Source organism: Panthera tigris, chromosome B2 (genome assembly GCF_018350195.1).
Source record: "Panthera tigris isolate Pti1 chromosome B2, P.tigris_Pti1_mat1.1, whole genome shotgun sequence".
Taxonomy (NCBI): Eukaryota; Metazoa; Chordata; class Mammalia; order Carnivora; family Felidae; genus Panthera; species Panthera tigris.
This window is the reverse complement of record NC_056664.1, coordinates 104,013,930-104,031,536: the sequence shown is the minus strand read 5'-3', so window position 1 is coordinate 104,031,536 and position 17,607 is coordinate 104,013,930. Positions and strand designations below refer to the sequence as shown.

At 39.9% G+C, this 17,607-nt stretch overlaps 1 protein-coding gene across 1 annotated transcript; it reads left to right on the top strand.

Moving 5' to 3' along the window:
• The first annotated feature begins 11,109 nt into the window (after positions 1 to 11,109).
• On the top strand, positions 11,110 to 14,463 carry TSPYL1 (TSPY like 1). Its single transcript, XM_007078703.3, has one exon. The coding sequence runs from the start codon at positions 11,189 to 11,191 to the stop codon at positions 12,521 to 12,523; it is 1,335 nt and encodes a 444-aa protein (XP_007078765.1). The 5' UTR covers positions 11,110 to 11,188; the 3' UTR covers positions 12,524 to 14,463.
• The last annotated feature ends 3,144 nt before the right edge of the window (positions 14,464 to 17,607 follow it).

The following is a 17,607-nucleotide window of genomic DNA, read 5'->3' as shown; positions in this document are numbered from 1 at the left end:
GCACCAAGGTGTCCACACAGAGCGTGATGCAGGGCTCAAACTCGTGAACCATGAGATCATGAGCTGAGCTGAAGTCAGATGTTCAACTGACTGAGCCACCCAGGCGCCCCTTATGACCTTTAATTTTAAGTGTCAACTTGACTCTGGTGTCCAGATTAAACATTCTGGGTATGTCTGGGACGGGTTTTCCAGAAGAGATTAGCATTTGAATGATGAACTCAATAGATTGAATAGATTGCCTCCCCCAGGTAGGTAGGCTTTATCCAATCCACAATCAGCAGAGAAAGAAGGAATTCACCCCTTTTTCCTGCCTCACTGAGTGAACTGGGACATCTCACATTTTCTCCAGCTTGGGGACTGGGATTTACACTATCTGCTCCGTGGGTCTCAGGCCTTCAGATTCAGACTAAAGTACACCACTGGCTTTCCCAAGTCTCTAGTTTGTAGATAGAGTAGATCATGGGACTTCTCAGCTTCCATAATCACATGAAGCAATTCATCAAAATAAATCTCCATATGTATATCTACATCTATATCTACCTCCTATTGTTTCCCTGAAGAACACTGACTAACACAGATTTTAAAAATATACTTTCATAACAGAAATAGAAATAAATCCCCAAGGTCAATTGAGCTAGAAGCTCAATTTTTAAAGCAATACTCCACAATACAGAACTTCACCTCAATAAATTAAGTTTGATTGCATTTCAGGTGTTTTAAATAATTCTTTAACCTAATATTGGGCTTACCACAGAGACTTCAGGGGGAAAAAAAAAAGTCTTAATCACCTTGAACTCAATATCACATTTTGAGCAAATGTTTTTGCTTCAACTTTTGAATACCAATCCAAAATTTTTCAAAGCAAATGTGTTAGTTTGTATTGTTTTCTTCTTTTGAGTGAATACTAAACTCTGTATTTGACCAAGTAAAGTCCAATTGTTTCATCATTGTATGAGAGGGTTTTCTTTAATGTTTGTTTAAAAAAATATTTTAAATTCAAAGTGTAAAAGTCAGCGGCGTCTGGGTGGCTCAGTTGGTGAGTGTCCAACTCTAGATCTTGGCTCAGATCATGATCTCATGGCTCGTGGGTCTCTCTCTCTCTCTCTCTCTCTGCCCCTCCCTTGCTCCTGTTCTGTCTCTCAAACTAAATTAATAAGCTTAAAAAGAAATATTTTTTTAAAGAGACAGGTGGAGCACAAGCGGGGGAGGGGCAGAGAAAGAGGGAGACACAGAATCTGAAGCAGGCTCTAGGCTCTGAGCTGTCAGCACAGAGCCCCACACAGGCCTCGAACTTGTGAACTGCGAGATCATAACCTGACCTGAAGTTAGAAGCTTAGCTGACTGAGCCACCCAGGCGCCCCTAAAAAAATTTTTCTTAAAGTGTAAAATTCATTTTAATGTAAACAGCTCTCTAAAATTGTAGTCAACAAAAAGTTAAAGCCTTCTTCCTCTTTCCCATCTCCAATACCCTGGAGACCAGTTTTGCTGGGCACACATATTTATCCCAGTAAATAGGGGACTTCCTTCAACCCCACTTCTCCTTACAAACTTTCTTCCTTCAACTCAACATCTCCCTGAATATATCCTCTAGTCAGTCTCCCTTTCTGAACTGCCAATTATGAAAGAACTTGCTTATGCTATTTATACTTTCTTCATTTCTCATTCATTCTTCAACTCTGGAACCATCTCTCCTTCTACTCTTCTGAAACTGCTCTCACTAAAGACACCATGCCCACACAGCTACCCAATTCAGGAACTTTTCTTCCCAGTCTTTGTCTCACTTGATACGGCTGCATCCCCTGAACCCTAGGGTCCTGAAGTCCATGCCTCCCTTGCCTTCTGGGACAACACTCTTCTGGTTCTTCTGTTGTTACAGGTGGGTGGGAGAGACGCTGGTCCTTGCTTCACAGAGTCGAAGAATGAAATCTCAGGGACAGCAGAGAGTGAGCAAAGTGACAGAGTTTATTGAGTGAAAGTACAAAGCTCCCCAGAGTGAGAGGGGTCCCAACTGGGTTGCCACCAAGGATTTCTGTTCCTGACCTACTGGGAACTTATCAGGAACTGAATAATAGTTTATGAGACTCTATTTATGGCGCCTAGAATGGGCAGGTTCTGGAATGGGTTTACCCTTTTTTTTCCAAAACCCATCTGCAGCAATAGCTTCACACCTGCATTTGCAGCTGTGGGGGGGGGAGGGGGGTGTTGGGTGGACTCCTCAAGGAGTAGGATGGCCAAGGGCCTCTTCATGAGCCTTGAATTGAAGCCTAGGGGGTGGCCAGGTGGAGCCATCATAGGCACAATCAGCCTCCCCAAAGGTCCTTTACCTATCCCTGCCTACTGTTAACTCCTTCCCTAATCACTATCACTAATGGCTACTTTTCAATTCCTCTGTTTGTCCCACTTCACCTGTCTCTCTCATGTCAGTGTTCCACAGATTTCTACTCTTGGGTCTCCTTTCTTCTCTTCTGTCTTTCTGGGTACTCATCCACTATGATAGCTTCAACTATCACCTACACCTTAATGACTTCCAAATCTATCTGTAGACCCTTGTGTCAATGAGACTAATGCCATCGTGGACAAATTTGCCATGATGACCTTTCTGTTACTGGAAACCTTCTTGAGCACACTCCCCTCTCCCTTCTTTTGTTCGGTCACACCCTTAATTATACTGTCACAGCAGAACATTCCTCATCTGCCCTGGAGATATGACTATTCTAAACTGTTCTCCTCTTGAGTAGTCCCTCAATCTGTACTCCCAGGCTCCAGGGCTATAAAAGCAGGTCTCAAGGGAGGTGGGATTGTGGAGATCTTCTCGTCTTGTAGCAGCCCAAGACATGCTTCTATCCATATGTCCCTTTAACAAACCACATCCTGTCAAGCTGGATTGTCAGCCTTTTTCTTTGGTCTGCTGGTTCCTTTGGCCTTTGCAGGTTATTTGCATATATCTTTTACAGAACAACCCTACTCTTCTCCTGATCTACAAAGGCCCAAATTTATTTTCCAGTATTTCTAATGGGCTGCCCCAGATTCACAATGAAACTCTCCTTGGGACGCCTGGGTGGCTCAGTAGGTTGAGCATCTGACTCTTGATCCGAGGGTCATCATGGAGCCCTGTGTCAGGCTCCATGCTGAGGGTGAAGTCTGCTTAAGATTCTCTCTCTCTCTTTCTACCTCTGCCTCTCTCCCCTGCTCATTGTTCTCTTTCTCCCTCTCTTAAAAAAAAAAAAAAAAAAAATTAAGAAAAAACAAAAAGAAACTCTCCTTGCCTATAATTGAACTTATGATCTCTTCCCTCCCATAATAACCAGACTGTAACCTGATCTTTTTCCTATATTCCATAGCTCACTCACATTTCCACCCATCCCTGTTGTCCAGACTGAAACAAATCAATCTTCCTCAACTCTTCTCCAATATTCATAACTAGTATTTCAATAAATACTTCTCTGAAACATTCTGTTCTGTCAATACCACATTTCTAAAGATACTTTCATCAACCTTTGCTTGAATTATTACAACACTCAAAACTAATTTCCTAGTCTTTATTCATACAACCTTCAAGCCATTTTTCATATTGCAATCAATTAATGTCATTTTCTGACACAACCATGTCAGTCCCATTTTAATACCTCCAATATCCTCTAATATAGGATTTTAAAATGCATATATAATTACATATTAAACACCTAAAATAATAACTCTTTCACACACATAAGGCCCTTAGACATCAGATTCGATTTTATCTAACCATCACCGCCCACTAATTGTTCTTTTAGCCATTCCTCAAGCTGTCTGGGCTCCTGCTTGCCATCTGGGTCTTTGCTCAGGGTGTTTCATCAGCATTTAATCAGCAATTTCACTGGGGTTGAACTGTGAAAATTTTCTCTCTTCCGGAGAGAAGTAAGCAGTTAAGATGATCCTTCTGTTTTTTAAATCAGGGAAGTTTCCAATATGGGTAGATGATATGTTAAATGGGAAGGATGCAGATTTCCTCTCTCTTCTTAGGATGAGTTAGAAACAAATATTTCCAAATTGGACTTAATGTATTTCATGATAACAAACTTTTTATTTTCAAAATTTCCTCCTGAGTATAGAACAGTAAAATCTAGTGAAATATTTATTGGCTAGAGCTCTTTTATCCTTGAGTTCATTCATCAGCAACTGAAATCTCTGAACCCCAAGTGTAAGAATCTGGAAATGCTGTTAAGTTAGAAATATTAGCGGTAGTAGGAGGTATTTTTTCTTAAATCTGTCTCACATTTAATAAATGCTTCCACTGAGGGCACTTGTCTCCTAAAAGCCATAAGTTCTGTTTAGATTAATATACTGAAGTTCCCACGGCTGTATAAGTTAGCCTTCAATGTGGAATCATTCAATCAAGGTAGCCAACGTTGCATAAGAATCCTCTGGGTGCTACTGAATACACAAACCCTGGAAAAAGAAGTTATCAGGAGTCCTTGAGTTCCCTGGTTACTGTCAAAGATTTCAAGAAATCAAAAGGCAACATGGCATAGTAGAGAGAGCTTTGAAGTTAGGCAAATTGGGTTTATATCCACACTCCATTAATTACTAGCTATGTAACTTTCAGCAAGTCACTTGACCTCTCTGAGATTCCCTCATCTGTATAATAAGGTGAATTCTACCTATGTCATAGAGGGGATGAGAAAATTTCTATTAATGGCCAAATGAATGAATCATGGTCTCTTTCCAAATCAACTTTTCACATTTTAAAAACAGACATGCATAGAATAGCTTGCTTCCAAACCAAAGGAAATTGTAATATAGTATTAGAGCCAAGGAAGTCACAAATCAGAGTTCTCAGCCTAACAGATGAAGTGTTATAACAATCAAATATCAAGTTAGATACTATAATATGAATTTTTCACATTGAATTAATTTTTATGTGGAAAGTGGTAAATGACTTAGATGAAACCTGTTTTAAAACAAGAGGGCTGGTTTTTGTTTTTGTTTTTATCATGAGAGTCTGACTATTGTAAAAATGTTTTTGACCTTGGGACTGTACCAAAAACAAAATTACTAATATTTTTGTAAGATTACATATGAACTCCAGAGTTCTAATGAATAGGGCAACACAAATTCATGGGAACAATATTTAAAGGATTTAACTATTTATCTAAACTTCATACTATCTATAAAATGCACAGAAATATTTTCCCTTGGATGAGATTTCTTAACCTTAGGATTTTGAGATGCTTCCAAATATAAAATTAAATGGACATTAAATGGCTTGATTGTCCACTTTTGGTATTGTACTAAACAATCACTATGACTCACAGTGATGTAAAAGTCTATGAAATTATTTTCATTAATTGTTTCACATTTGTTATTTTCATTTATAAATTTTTTCACTTTACTAAAAGTACAGTAGGGGTTTGTCCCACCAAGCATACATTTTATTGGTTATTTAAATGACTAACATAGGGGTGCCTGGACGGCTCAGTTGGTTAAGCGTCAGACTTTGGCTCAGATCATGATCTCATGGTCGTGGGTTCAAGCCCTGTGTCAGGCTCTGTGCTGACAGCTCAGACAGCACAGAACCTGGAGCCTGCTTTGGATTCTGTGTGTCTCTCTCTCCCCTCCCCTGCTCATGATCTGTCTCTCTCTGTCTCTGAAAAATAAACGTTAAAAAAAAAAATTGTTTTAAATGACTAACCTAATTACACAAGTTACTTAACTAATGCTTCCTGCATTTGATTTAGCTTCATTCTTCTCTCTGAAGTAATGGCTCACTTTTGTAAATAATTTTAATCAGTAAGTTTTATAGTGAAGTAACATAATATTTAGATTGTCTTTTTGATATCACATGAGCCAGCAGATAAATACTTCTAGTGAAAATACTAACTCCCATTATAAATGCACACAATTTTTGCTCCAAAAAATGCTAACTGAATACATGAATTTTAATAATCAATTTTCTTTTACCCTTAAGGCCTTTATAAAATATAGGCCTGCAATCTCTGTGGTATGGCATTTTAGTTCTAACAAGCCTCCAAGATTCTGTATGTCTCATATGTTAGTGTTGTCTAATAGAACTTTCTGCCATGCATGGTCCAACAGAGTGGCTACTAGCCAGATGTTGCTACTGAGCTCTTACAATGTGGTTAGTTCATCAGACTGATGAACTGAATTTTTAATTTTAATTAATTTAAATTCAAATAGCCATATGTGGCTGTAATGGACAGTGCAGGTCTAGAATGTATGTTGAAATAGCTGGAACAGTAAACAAGTGTGATCACTATACCCTCATCCCGACTTCTTTTTCATGTTGTTCCATTATTACATATAGTAGGACACAAAACAAGTGTCGTTTCCTGGATGAAGCTTTTATTGACCACTCTAATACACACGGATGTCTTTCTTGTCTGAATCCTAAACACAACTGCTTTATAAATGAATTTAGTGCCTGACTGTAACTTGCACAATAGTTTAATTTTCATATATGTAAGTTTTAGTATAAAACATTACAAATAATACTATCAGCTTTTATTCATTGACAGCTAACAGTGCTAAACATTTTACACATATCTTATTTCATCTTCATAAGAGGCTGGTATAGTGTGTATTATAGTCTCCAACATATGAGGAAACTGGCTCAGAGAGTAGAAGCGACTTGTCTGGGTTAAACAGCTAGTGAGTGGCCTAGCTGGAACTTGAAACCAGGTCCATGACTCTAGTCTACAGAGGTAGAGACCTTGTTGGGAGTAGGCGGGGTCATTTGAGATATTTAGGCTTGATTTGATTATTGGAAGCCATCATAACAAATCTAAGCCCCATATGAGAAAACTACTTTGCCACAATTACAGCTTAATAGGAGTAAAAATTTCAATTCAATTTAAATTACAAGAGTATTTCATTTATAGTGAAAGAAAATTCCAAAGACATGTCATTTTCTTAAAGACCAGTTGCTCCCTCTAGTGAAAAATCAATGGTAATTCCATAACCACTAAGTAACAGATTCTAAGTAGATGTACCTTCCTTTGGCATGCCTTAGAAATCTGTGCAGGTGGATTTTGGTTATTAAAAAGAATGTTATTGACTTCCATTAGGTAGGGTCAGGAATGCTATATACCTACAATCCTCAACAATAAAAAAATTGTCCCACTTCAGAGAGGGAAAACTACCTATATTTACTTATGTAAGCCTTCAGTTTAACATCATTTTACATGCAAAAACAAAATATGTTTGCACTATTTTACTGTGCAATGGATTTTCCAGGAAGTAAACTATGGCATTTCATCTAACTCAAGACATTATAAATTATAAAACACAGTATTACTTAAATATCATGAAGAAAAGACAGAAAAAAACTACTGCTGCTAAAATTATGACACAATGCAGTTATACATAATTTTTACTTTATCTTTAAAAAGCTCTTTTTTTTAAGTTTTATTTATTTAAGTGATCTCCACACCCAATGTGGGGCTTGAAGTCATGACCCTGAGATCAAGACTCAGTTGCTCTACCAACTGAGCCAGCCAGGAGCACCTAAAAGCTCTTTTAGACTTATTTAGACATAATCAAACATCACACTTGGATATATATATAAAAGAAAAAACAAAAACAAAATAAACTGTTCAGATATTTCTAAAATGTCTTCATATTCAGAAAGCTTTCTGCAACAGTTTTTGACTCAGAATTGTCAGTATCCGTGTTTTTCCAAACAATATTATTCTCTCTTCTCTCAACTATGTTGATGATGCTATATTTCTTAAAGGAGTGCTCAACTCTTATATCTAGGATTTTCTTTAAAGCCACAGACACCAGTTATTAGGTTTTGATGTTGGCACTTTTTTGAGCCTTCCAAAGATACTGATGGAAAGTTTTCAAACAACAACCAGTGGCTGTAACCCTTCTTCAGATGGTTTTGAAAGTTGTCCAAAATGAAATCAGTAACAACAACCAAGTTCTCACGTGCTCAGGCAATGACAGTTAACATGTCATGAATGACACCTGGCTCACAGTGCTTATGACCCATTCTGATTACAGAAATGTGAAAATATATTTCTTACAATGGAAGAAATGTGAAGCCAGGGCAATCAAGGAGAACTCACACAGCTCATAAAACATTTTTAGGAATTCAGAGCAGGAAGATTAATGAGTCCATGTACAGGAAAGTTGCCCTTAGGAGAAGTGAGGGGAAATGTAGCAGTTTTTATGCATGACCTTGGTTAAGTTAGTTAACCTCTCAGAGTTATTGTTTCCTCTTTTATAAAATTTGACAATTTAACGCACGTAAAATGCCTGGCACATTCTAAAGCAAGATAGGTTTGTGATGGGGTCTTAGAGAATGAACAGTATCTGCCTAAAAAGAGAATATTTCAGTTAGCAAGATAACTCTGTCTTGTAAAAGAGATACATAGTCTTTTTGAGACTGTAGATTCAAAAAGATAAGGAAAAACTTCCACAAGTAAGAGCCACAAGTAATATTATTAATATATCAAGTACAATATTCTGTAGCAAATAGTAAGCATCAAGCACATGAGGCTTGATGCAGACTGAAATCATAAAGAGTTCCTTCTTCTGTGTAAAGATTCTTTCTAAAAAAACAAAAGTGGCACAAAATACATAAATCTGCTTTTCCCTCTTAATCCTTGTTTCTCACTAGACCTTCTCTTATTCAAAAGTGATCATAACCTGGACTCTCCATCTTCTATAATGATCATCACAATCATTTCCGTACTGTGACTTTCAGACAAGTAAAAGAAATTTAAGTTTTTCCTCACTTTCTGTATATTTTCAATCAAATATCCCATACTATGGCTTTTCCAGATGTACTAACAGTAAGAGAAGGAAAGGTTCCTCCACAGTGTCTCAACACTATCTGGAGAAATTACACTCACTAGAATCCTTATTACATTACATGCACCATCTCTGATTGAAGGCTTTCCTAACATTATCAGAGCACTAATTAAATACACTTGCAGAAATCATAACAGTGCCTTTGACAAATAAAGCACATCTAGTACTGGTGAAAGCCTGGCAATAGTCTTCTGCTTAAAAATAGAAGTTTTCACTTAGTATAAGTTTTCACTTTAGGGGGTGCCAGTGTGGCTCAGTCAGTTAAGCATCTTAACTTTTGATTTCAGCTCAGGTTATGATCTCACAGTAGTGAAATGGAGCCCCATGTAGGGCTCTTCGTGGACAACGTGGAGCCTGCTTAGGGTTCTCTCTCTGTCTCTTTGTCCCTCTCCCCTGCTCGTGCACTCACTCTCTCACAAAAATAAATAGATGAACATTAAAAAAAAATTTCCACTTAGGCTGGAGAAACTGTATTCTGTCCATTTGTTCCTCTATTCAACATTCTAGTAGTGTAACACTGTGCAAGGCAGTGTGCTAGGCACTAGTTAAACAGTAGTAAACAAAACTCTGACTGTCCTTGGAGTTCACAGTCTTCTCAAATACCTTTTGTGGTAGGTTTTAGCTTTAGTTTTCTTTCTGGGTGTTGCCTAATTCTGGTCTCAATAACCAAAAAGAGGCTCAGGATATGATACATCACAGCTGTTGGGCAGGAGGCAGGACCTCAGAGGAAGCGATGGGCAAGGTTGAAGGAGCTGCTGCTAGGAAAAACAGGACACACACAGAGATGCAACCAAACCTCAATCCAAGGAGTATTCATTTCATATTGCTTTAGTAACATATTACCACAGACTTAATAGCTGAAAACCACACAAATTAATTTTTGCATAGTTCTGGAGGTGAGACATCATCAAGATATTGGCAGTGCTGCATTCCTTTGAAGGCTCTACAGGAGAATCTATTTCCTTACCTTTCCAGCTTCTGGACGCTGCCTTTATTCCTTGGATCCTGGTTCCTTCTGCCATCTTCAAAGCCAGCAGCAGAGCATCTTCACATCTCTTTCTTTTTTTCTCACTTCTGCTTTGATTGTCACATATTCTCAGACTGATACTCCTAACTCCTTTTTATGAGGACTCTTGTAATTCCATGGCACCCACCTGGATAATTCAGTGTAATCATCCCATCTGCAGATCCTCAACCTAATCATATCTGCAAAGTCCTTTTTGCCACATAAGATAACATATCCATAGGTTCTGAAGATTAGGAAGTGAACATCTTTGGGGGCTATTATTAGGCAAAGCAACAAGGAAAAAATGTTTGCCTTCTTTACACCTTGAGTCAACTAACTGCACACAGGCATTCTGCAAGTTTGTTTTCTACTTCAAGACCATCTTGATTATCCATTTTAATGAGCTTTTCTTTATAAAAATGTTGGTGGGTAGTCCCCCACTGGTATTTCTCTGAAGCCTTGTAGCTCTCTAACACATTTTCCTCACAAGTCAACAAACTAAAAACTAGAGACACTGACATCCCTCTTAAATCAAGTCTATGAACTGACTGCCATGAATACATACTTCATTAGGGCCTTTTGCGGAACTAAATTCGTTAACAGATTAATAGTTTATGGGGCTGAAAACAGCTTTTCTAATTTTCTGCAGTGAGGGGTCATGGAGCAAGAGACAGCTAATTGACCCTGGCTTAATTCCTGCAGACATTATGTATCACAGACTCTTCTTTGATGCATATTATAAATTTAGAACTACCAAGGAATACTATGCATCACTTTGGTGGTAAAACGCTGAGTAGTTTTCTCCCACTAATGTTAGAGGTTGGAGTTGATACTTTCATGTCATTTCTACTGGAGAAAAGAGAAACAAATTGCTATTCATCTCAGTTTAAAAATAAAAAGATTTTTGTTTCTGCCCACTATGGGGTAACAGTGAAGAGATCTATCTTCCTGTCTAAAAAATACATCTGCAGACGCGGTAAAACGTCATGTTTTCAGACAACAGTGTAGTGCTGTGATCGCTACCAGTACCCCAGCTTACATGCTGCAGGCAGTTTCCAGATGCCTGGAGTGCCCTCACTGCCTTCAGTCTCTGAGTCCGAAATACATTTATGCACATAAGTCAAATTACTGCTTCACCCTCCTAAATCCATACAAGTAAAATTAAAGGCAACAAGCTGGGACGGCAAGCAGAGGCGGAGCAAGCAGCCAGTTCTCGCGTTCTGGCGAGATCCACGGCCCTGACGTCACCCTCGCAGAGGCTCTCGCGGGACTTCAGGGTGGGTGGCGCGAGCCGCCGGCTTAGGAGGGGGCGTTGTCTGTGAGCAAAACAGCCGTTAATCTGTTGTTGGTCAGGCTGCTGCTAACATGAGCGGCCAGGATGGAGCTGAGACGTCCCCTCTTCCGCAAACCCGCAGTCTCACGACTCTCGGCCGTACCCCAGGAGACCCCGACCCGCACCAGTGTCTGAAGCTCCGTGAGGCAACCGAGGCGTCACAGGTGATGGCGGAGCCGGGTGAGGGAAGCTTGGAGACTGTCGCGCTCCCACCGCCTCAGCTTCCAGAGGAAGCCTTCCACGCCTCCGCGGGCTGTGGCCAAACTCCCCAGATCCGAGGCGGTGGGGATCGAGGTTTCGTAGAGACCGAAGCCGGTCGGGCGGAGGCCCCGCCTCTAACGGAAGGCCTGGAAGCTGGGTCTGTGTCCGTGGCAACGGACCACAGCTTGAAAAATGGCTGTCGGAGTGGAGAGCCGGGCGGCCCAGGTGGGGAGAAGCCCCCAGGAACCTGTGTTGCAGAGAGGTCGGGGTCTGAGGTGTTGGAAGAGGTGAAGGCCAGTGAAGTGGAGACAGAAAAGTGCACCGTTTTCTCGGTAGCAGTGGATGAAGCGGTGAAGAAGGGAGTGAAGGAAGAGGACACGGTGGAGAAGGAAGGAGTGAAGGAGGAGGAGGTGGTGGAGCAGAAGATGGAGATAGAGAAGCAAGTAGGGGAAGAAATAGAAATGATGGAGGAAAATAGAGTGGTAGAGGAGGTGAAGGAGGAAGCGGGGCTCCGACCCTTGAATATGGATCTTCGCATGAACCCCCTGGAAGCCATCCAGCTGGAACTGGACACTGTGAATGCTCAGGCTGACAGAGCCTTTCAACAACTGGAGCAGAAATTTGGGCGCATGCGTCGCCACTACCTGGAGAGGAGGAACTACATCATTCAGAATATCCCGGGCTTCTGGGTGACTGCCTTTCGGAACCACCCCCAGTTGTCCCCCATGATTAGGGGCCAAGATGCCGAGATGTTAAGATACATAACCAATTTGGAGGTGAAGGAGCTCAGACACCCCAGAACTGGCTGCAAGTTCAAGTTCTTCTTTCGAAGAAACCCCTACTTCAGAAACAAGCTTATTGTCAAAGAATATGAGGTCAGAGCCTCTGGCCGAGTGGTGTCTCTTTCCACTCCAATCATATGGCGCCGGGGCCATGAACCCCAGTCCTTCATTCGCAGGAACCAAGATGTCGTCTGCAATTTCTTCACCTGGTTTTCAGACCATAGCCTTCCAGAGTCTGACAAGATTGCTGAAATTATCAAAGAGGACTTGTGGCCCAATCCACTGCAGTATTACCTGTTGCGTGAAGGAGTCCGTAGAGCCAGACGTCGCCCAATAAGAGAGCCTGTAGAGATCCCCAGGCCCTTTGGATTCCAGTCTGGTTAATCTCTGCCTTTGGAATTACTGCACAAGGTCCCTACTACCCCTTGCTGGACTTGTGCTTGGATAACAAGAAATGGGTATGCCTTCTACCTTTTTTTTTCTTTTTTTTTCTTTTTTCCCCCTGACATTTTTACAACCTCTTCCTCTGGACAGTTTTCTCAACCTCGAGATTGAGACTTTCAAGACCTTGCTCCTCCATTTCCACATGGCCTTCCTGCTATTCTGCATTACTGTCACATGCTGCATGGTCATGATTCACATCACTCCTAAGCCAAGCAAATGATGCTGTAAATTGCACTGCCTTTATCTGCACTGCATGGACCCTGTTTGTTCCTAGGGCTTTTTGACTCTTTCCACCTGGAATTCTAACTTTGCCTAGGAGCCCATTCTACCCATTTTGCTCTGCAGTATAGGCAGACAATTGTGGGGCATTAATGATATCAAGAGAGCAGCAGTGGGCCAGTTGGTCCGATTTATGTGAGACTGTGGCTCTTCTTGTACCTCTAGTCACCTACTGCTTACTACTGGCTATGCCCACCCACCTTGGGCTACTACCTACTGGATGAATACCTTGCAGATCACTGTCAGCCCCACTGTGGTCTCGTTTCTTTTAAACAAGAATCCCTAGAGCTGGTGATGGACCCAGATTTCCTGCCAGCACACAAGACCCTTCCATTCCTTTCCCAAAAGACATCCTTGATTCCTCACCCCCTCTCTCCTCTCCCTTCATGATCCAGAACCCGACTGTCAGGCAAGTAGTTAAGGTGACAAGTTAAGACTTTATTCTTATGGCAAGAGTAAGGATGGTGTCCATTCCAAGTACCAGGCTTTCTCAGCCTCAACTAGTAAATTCACACAAAACCTAGGTATACCTCTTTGTGCCTCTTCTCCTTGCCCTGAACATGGTTAAGTGCCAGGGTGGTAGTACACTTTCTCCCTGTCTGCCTCTTGTCTCTTAAAGAAAAAAAAAATGATAGCTCAAAAGTAGGCCTTCTGGTTTAATTTAGCTTTAGCTCTTCATGATTTCCAGGGACAGGTTGTCCTGTAAAAGACTGCTAGAGCCTTATTTCCCTCTGCATTCTTCCCCATCCTCCACTCCCTTTAGCGACACCTAGAGGGTTTAAAAGGAGATGGATCTAGATGAAATGAAGTGATATCTAGTTCATAGTCATGGAAGAACTAGAGCTTTTGATGGGTGCTCTAAGCGGGGGAAACAGCAGACGACAACAGGTGAAAATGAGCAAGATAAAAATTGGGCCTAAGATTAAGACTGGCTTGGCAGAGCCTTCAAGGAAAAGGTTCTTTTTTCTATCAGTGGTAATGGGAGGAGGAATACTTTTTCTCAGGATTTCCTTGGGAGAATTGAGTGTTAAATGTGTTGCTTAGAGAAGAATACTTTAAAGAAACAAAGCAACTTTGGGTGCTTTCTGTTCTTTTCATTTTGTTGTTTCATTTTCTGTTGTTTTCGTTTACGTGGAAGATTAGTACTATGGTTTTTTTTTTCACTAGTGTTTAGTAAAATAACATTTTCTGTTTCTGCTTAATGGGAAAACTGAGCTGTACAGGCTTTCTTTTTGCTTTCAATTGGGAACATTTGGAAAAATAACAATTTTATTTTCCTGTAATATATAGAGACTTAATATGAGTTTCAACTTCTTGTTTCTGTTAAAAATGTATTCTTAGAAATATAATTTGAGTAACTTGGTTTTGTCAGATTCTGAAGACTGGAAATTGTTGTCTTCATGGAAAAATAACCTACAAAAAATGTTTGACTTGATTGTCTTTCTTGGTAACTTACCCTGGTAACAACTTGGTAAATGATGTGTCTCTTTTCCTAAATATCATAAATACTTGTGAGATTGCTCTTTCAAACTGGAAATGTACCATTGGGATATTTGTCTTTCTGTATATGCATCGTGGTAAAATAAAAGCATGTTACTGTGCTAGATTTCTTTTTTTTCCACCCTGCCCATAAACGAGTGAAGAAATTGTTCAAAATAATAACAGATTATGGAATTATTAAAATTCTAAAAATGGATACAACAGACATTATCCCAGAAGTAAGAAACTAGGGCACACTGCTCTGTACCTTGCAAGGTTGGGAGGGTTGTTGCTGTTGTTTTGCTTTAGTTCACAATTGCAAGTGCTTACTCATGATGTCACTTTTTTCCATATAGCTTGTGCAGCACCACCACTCCCTTCACTTCCTTAAAGCTTCCATTTCTATATCTGTCAATGATATTCTCGTGTCATTCGGGTTCTTTTTATTTGCTTGTGCATTTAATAAGCAAACAGAGTTTCTGTCATAAGTGATAAACCCTTCTCATACTTTTTCAGCTGTAAAACTTGTTCATTCTTTTCTTCAAACCTCCCCACCTTCTATTTGTGTCAAAATTTTCAAGGCCTGATAACTCTTCTGCCTTAACAGTTCTTCTGTTCCCTTTAGGGTAGATGAAATATTTCAAGTACTTGGTGTACTTACAGGGACTTACTGTTCTAGAAAATAACACATAATTTGTTAACAGTGAATTCCACAAATATTTATCAAGGCATTCTGTCAGACTTCAGAAGGTAACAAAAAGAAGATAAAGTCATTCCCTTTATTGTTAAAAATTGGGGGAAGGGGAGCCTAGGTGGCTCAGTTAGTTAAGCATCTGACTTTGGCTCAGGTCATGATCTTATGGTTCATGAGTTCAAGCCCTGCTTTGGGCTCTGTGCTGACAGCTCAGGGCCCGGAGCCTGCTTTGGATTCTGTGTCTCCCTCTTTCTCTGCTCTTCCCCCCGCTCATGCTCTGTCCCTCTCCTTCAAAAATAAATAAACATTAAAAAAAAATAATAATAAAGTAGTCCCCTTGGGTTGCCTGGGTGGCTCAGATGGTTACGTGTCTGACTCTTGATTTCACCTCAGGTCTTTATCTCAGGGTTGTGAGTTCAAGCCCTGCATTATGCTCTGCTGGATGTGAAGCCTACTTAAAAAAAAAAAAAAATTAATAAAGAATAAAGTAGTCCCTTAACAAAAAAGAAAAAAAAAGTAAACCCTTAACATTTACGACCAATAGCTTCATATTCTTCTAGAATAAAATGTTTTGTATTTTTGGTTTACAGATGTACATGAAGCTCAGAAAATAAAATTCAGTCATCAGCTATACCATTTTGTGTATGTTAACATAGGCTCTAAATTTTAACAATTGGCCAGGCAACAGAAAAAAAAATCTGAATATAGCATTGTACCAAGTCAATTCAATGCTCACCACTTGAAGCATATTTTATTTTTGGAAATTAGTGTAGCCTTGCAGTACAATCTTGCAGCAATTATTATTTTGTATTGGCTATTACATTAAGGGCTATATGGGATAGTAAAGTGAAGGTTGTCCTTGCAATTGAGGAACTTAAGTCTCATTGAGGAGGGAGTATCTTTTCTTGAATGTTTCCTCTTCAGCAAATTCACATACTCAAACCAGTCATGTGCACAAGAAAACTCAGGATTAACGTGGCAAAGAGAAGGTGTCAGAGATGATCAGGATTGTCCCTTCAGGACCAACTTTCCCTCCCTCAGTGTTAAATATATAATTGAAGTCCTAGACTATGGATGTGACAGATAACAATATTTATGCATTCACTATATATATGGGAGCTATTTCATTTGTGAGCAGTACTTTCTCCATGTTTGCTTGAAGTGCTTTGTTTTAGCTCTGAAGGGCCACTTTAATCCATTTCCTCTGACCTCAGGGGTTCTCAAGACTTACAGAAGAGTTTCTGTCAGGCCACATTAGGAAAAAATGTCTACTTTTTGGCTTCACTTTTTCAGGATTTATAGTTAATGTCATTTTTTTGAGACCAGGTCAGGAAGAGATTTCTTCTTCTATTAAAATAAAATTCTATTAAAATAAAAAGGGCCACTTAGGTAGGCTGCTAATTTTTTTTATAAATCCACAGATGTCTTACTAGTGGCCAAAATAAATACCTTCTCTGAGTCTTGGTTTCCTTGTCCATCATGCAGGGATGATAATACCTATATTATAAGCTAGTATTCTCCCAGGATGTATTTGGAGAATGTCAATATAAGGTTGTAGAGGGGATAACAGCATACATTTGGGAGTTTACTATTTGCCAGGCACTGCGCTAAAAGATTCCAAGCATTAACATAGTTAATACAGGTTAGAGTGTGAAAATGCCAAGCACAATGCCTGGCATATAATATGTGGTAAATATTAATTTCCATTTACCTTCTTCTCCATTTTAACTTCGCATTTAATTTACATCCAGACAACTATCTAGCCTAATATTTCTCAAAGTTGACTGTCCATTATAAATGGCTGGGGAGCTTGGTAAAAAATTCCAGGCTCTACCCCCAAACCAGTTAAATTAGACACTAAGGTACAGACATATTTGAGAATCATGGATAACCTTTCCTTGGACTCAAGGGAGGGAATACCCACTCCCTTCCCAGTTTTGTTAAATTTATTCAGAAATATATTGCCTTATAACATGCAGGTATTATAAAGGACTGGGCATATAGTAGGGTCTCAGCACCTCTGCTCCATATTTTGACCCCTGGAGTCTTGCAGGATGTAATTAGCCTGATTCCACAAATGAATTAAGTACTTGAAGGTCATCATCCTATCCCTCCCCTCAACACCCTCCCCTCCCCCACCAACCTGGCTATATATATATATTCCTTCAATGTTCCTTATCCATTGTGAATGCAAATAAACAAGATTCATTATGCTTATATTTTTCCTAAAGTCAGGTGCTCCAAACTGAACAATGTAACATCCAAATAACAGAATAGAAAGAACAGAATGGGATTTTTTTTTTTTTTTAAGAGAGCACATGAGCAGGGGAAAGGGACAGAGAGAGAAAGAATCTCAAGCAGGATCCATGCTCCGTGAGGAGCCTGATGCAGGGCTTGATCTCATGACCATGAGATCATGACCTGAGTGGAAATCAAGAGTCAGATGCTCAACCGACTGAGCCACCCAGGTGCCCTGAATAGGATTATTACTGCTTATATTCTGCATAGTATATTTCTTTGAATGGATCTTAAGAGAACATTAGCTTTTGGGGCAGCAATATTACCCTTTCAC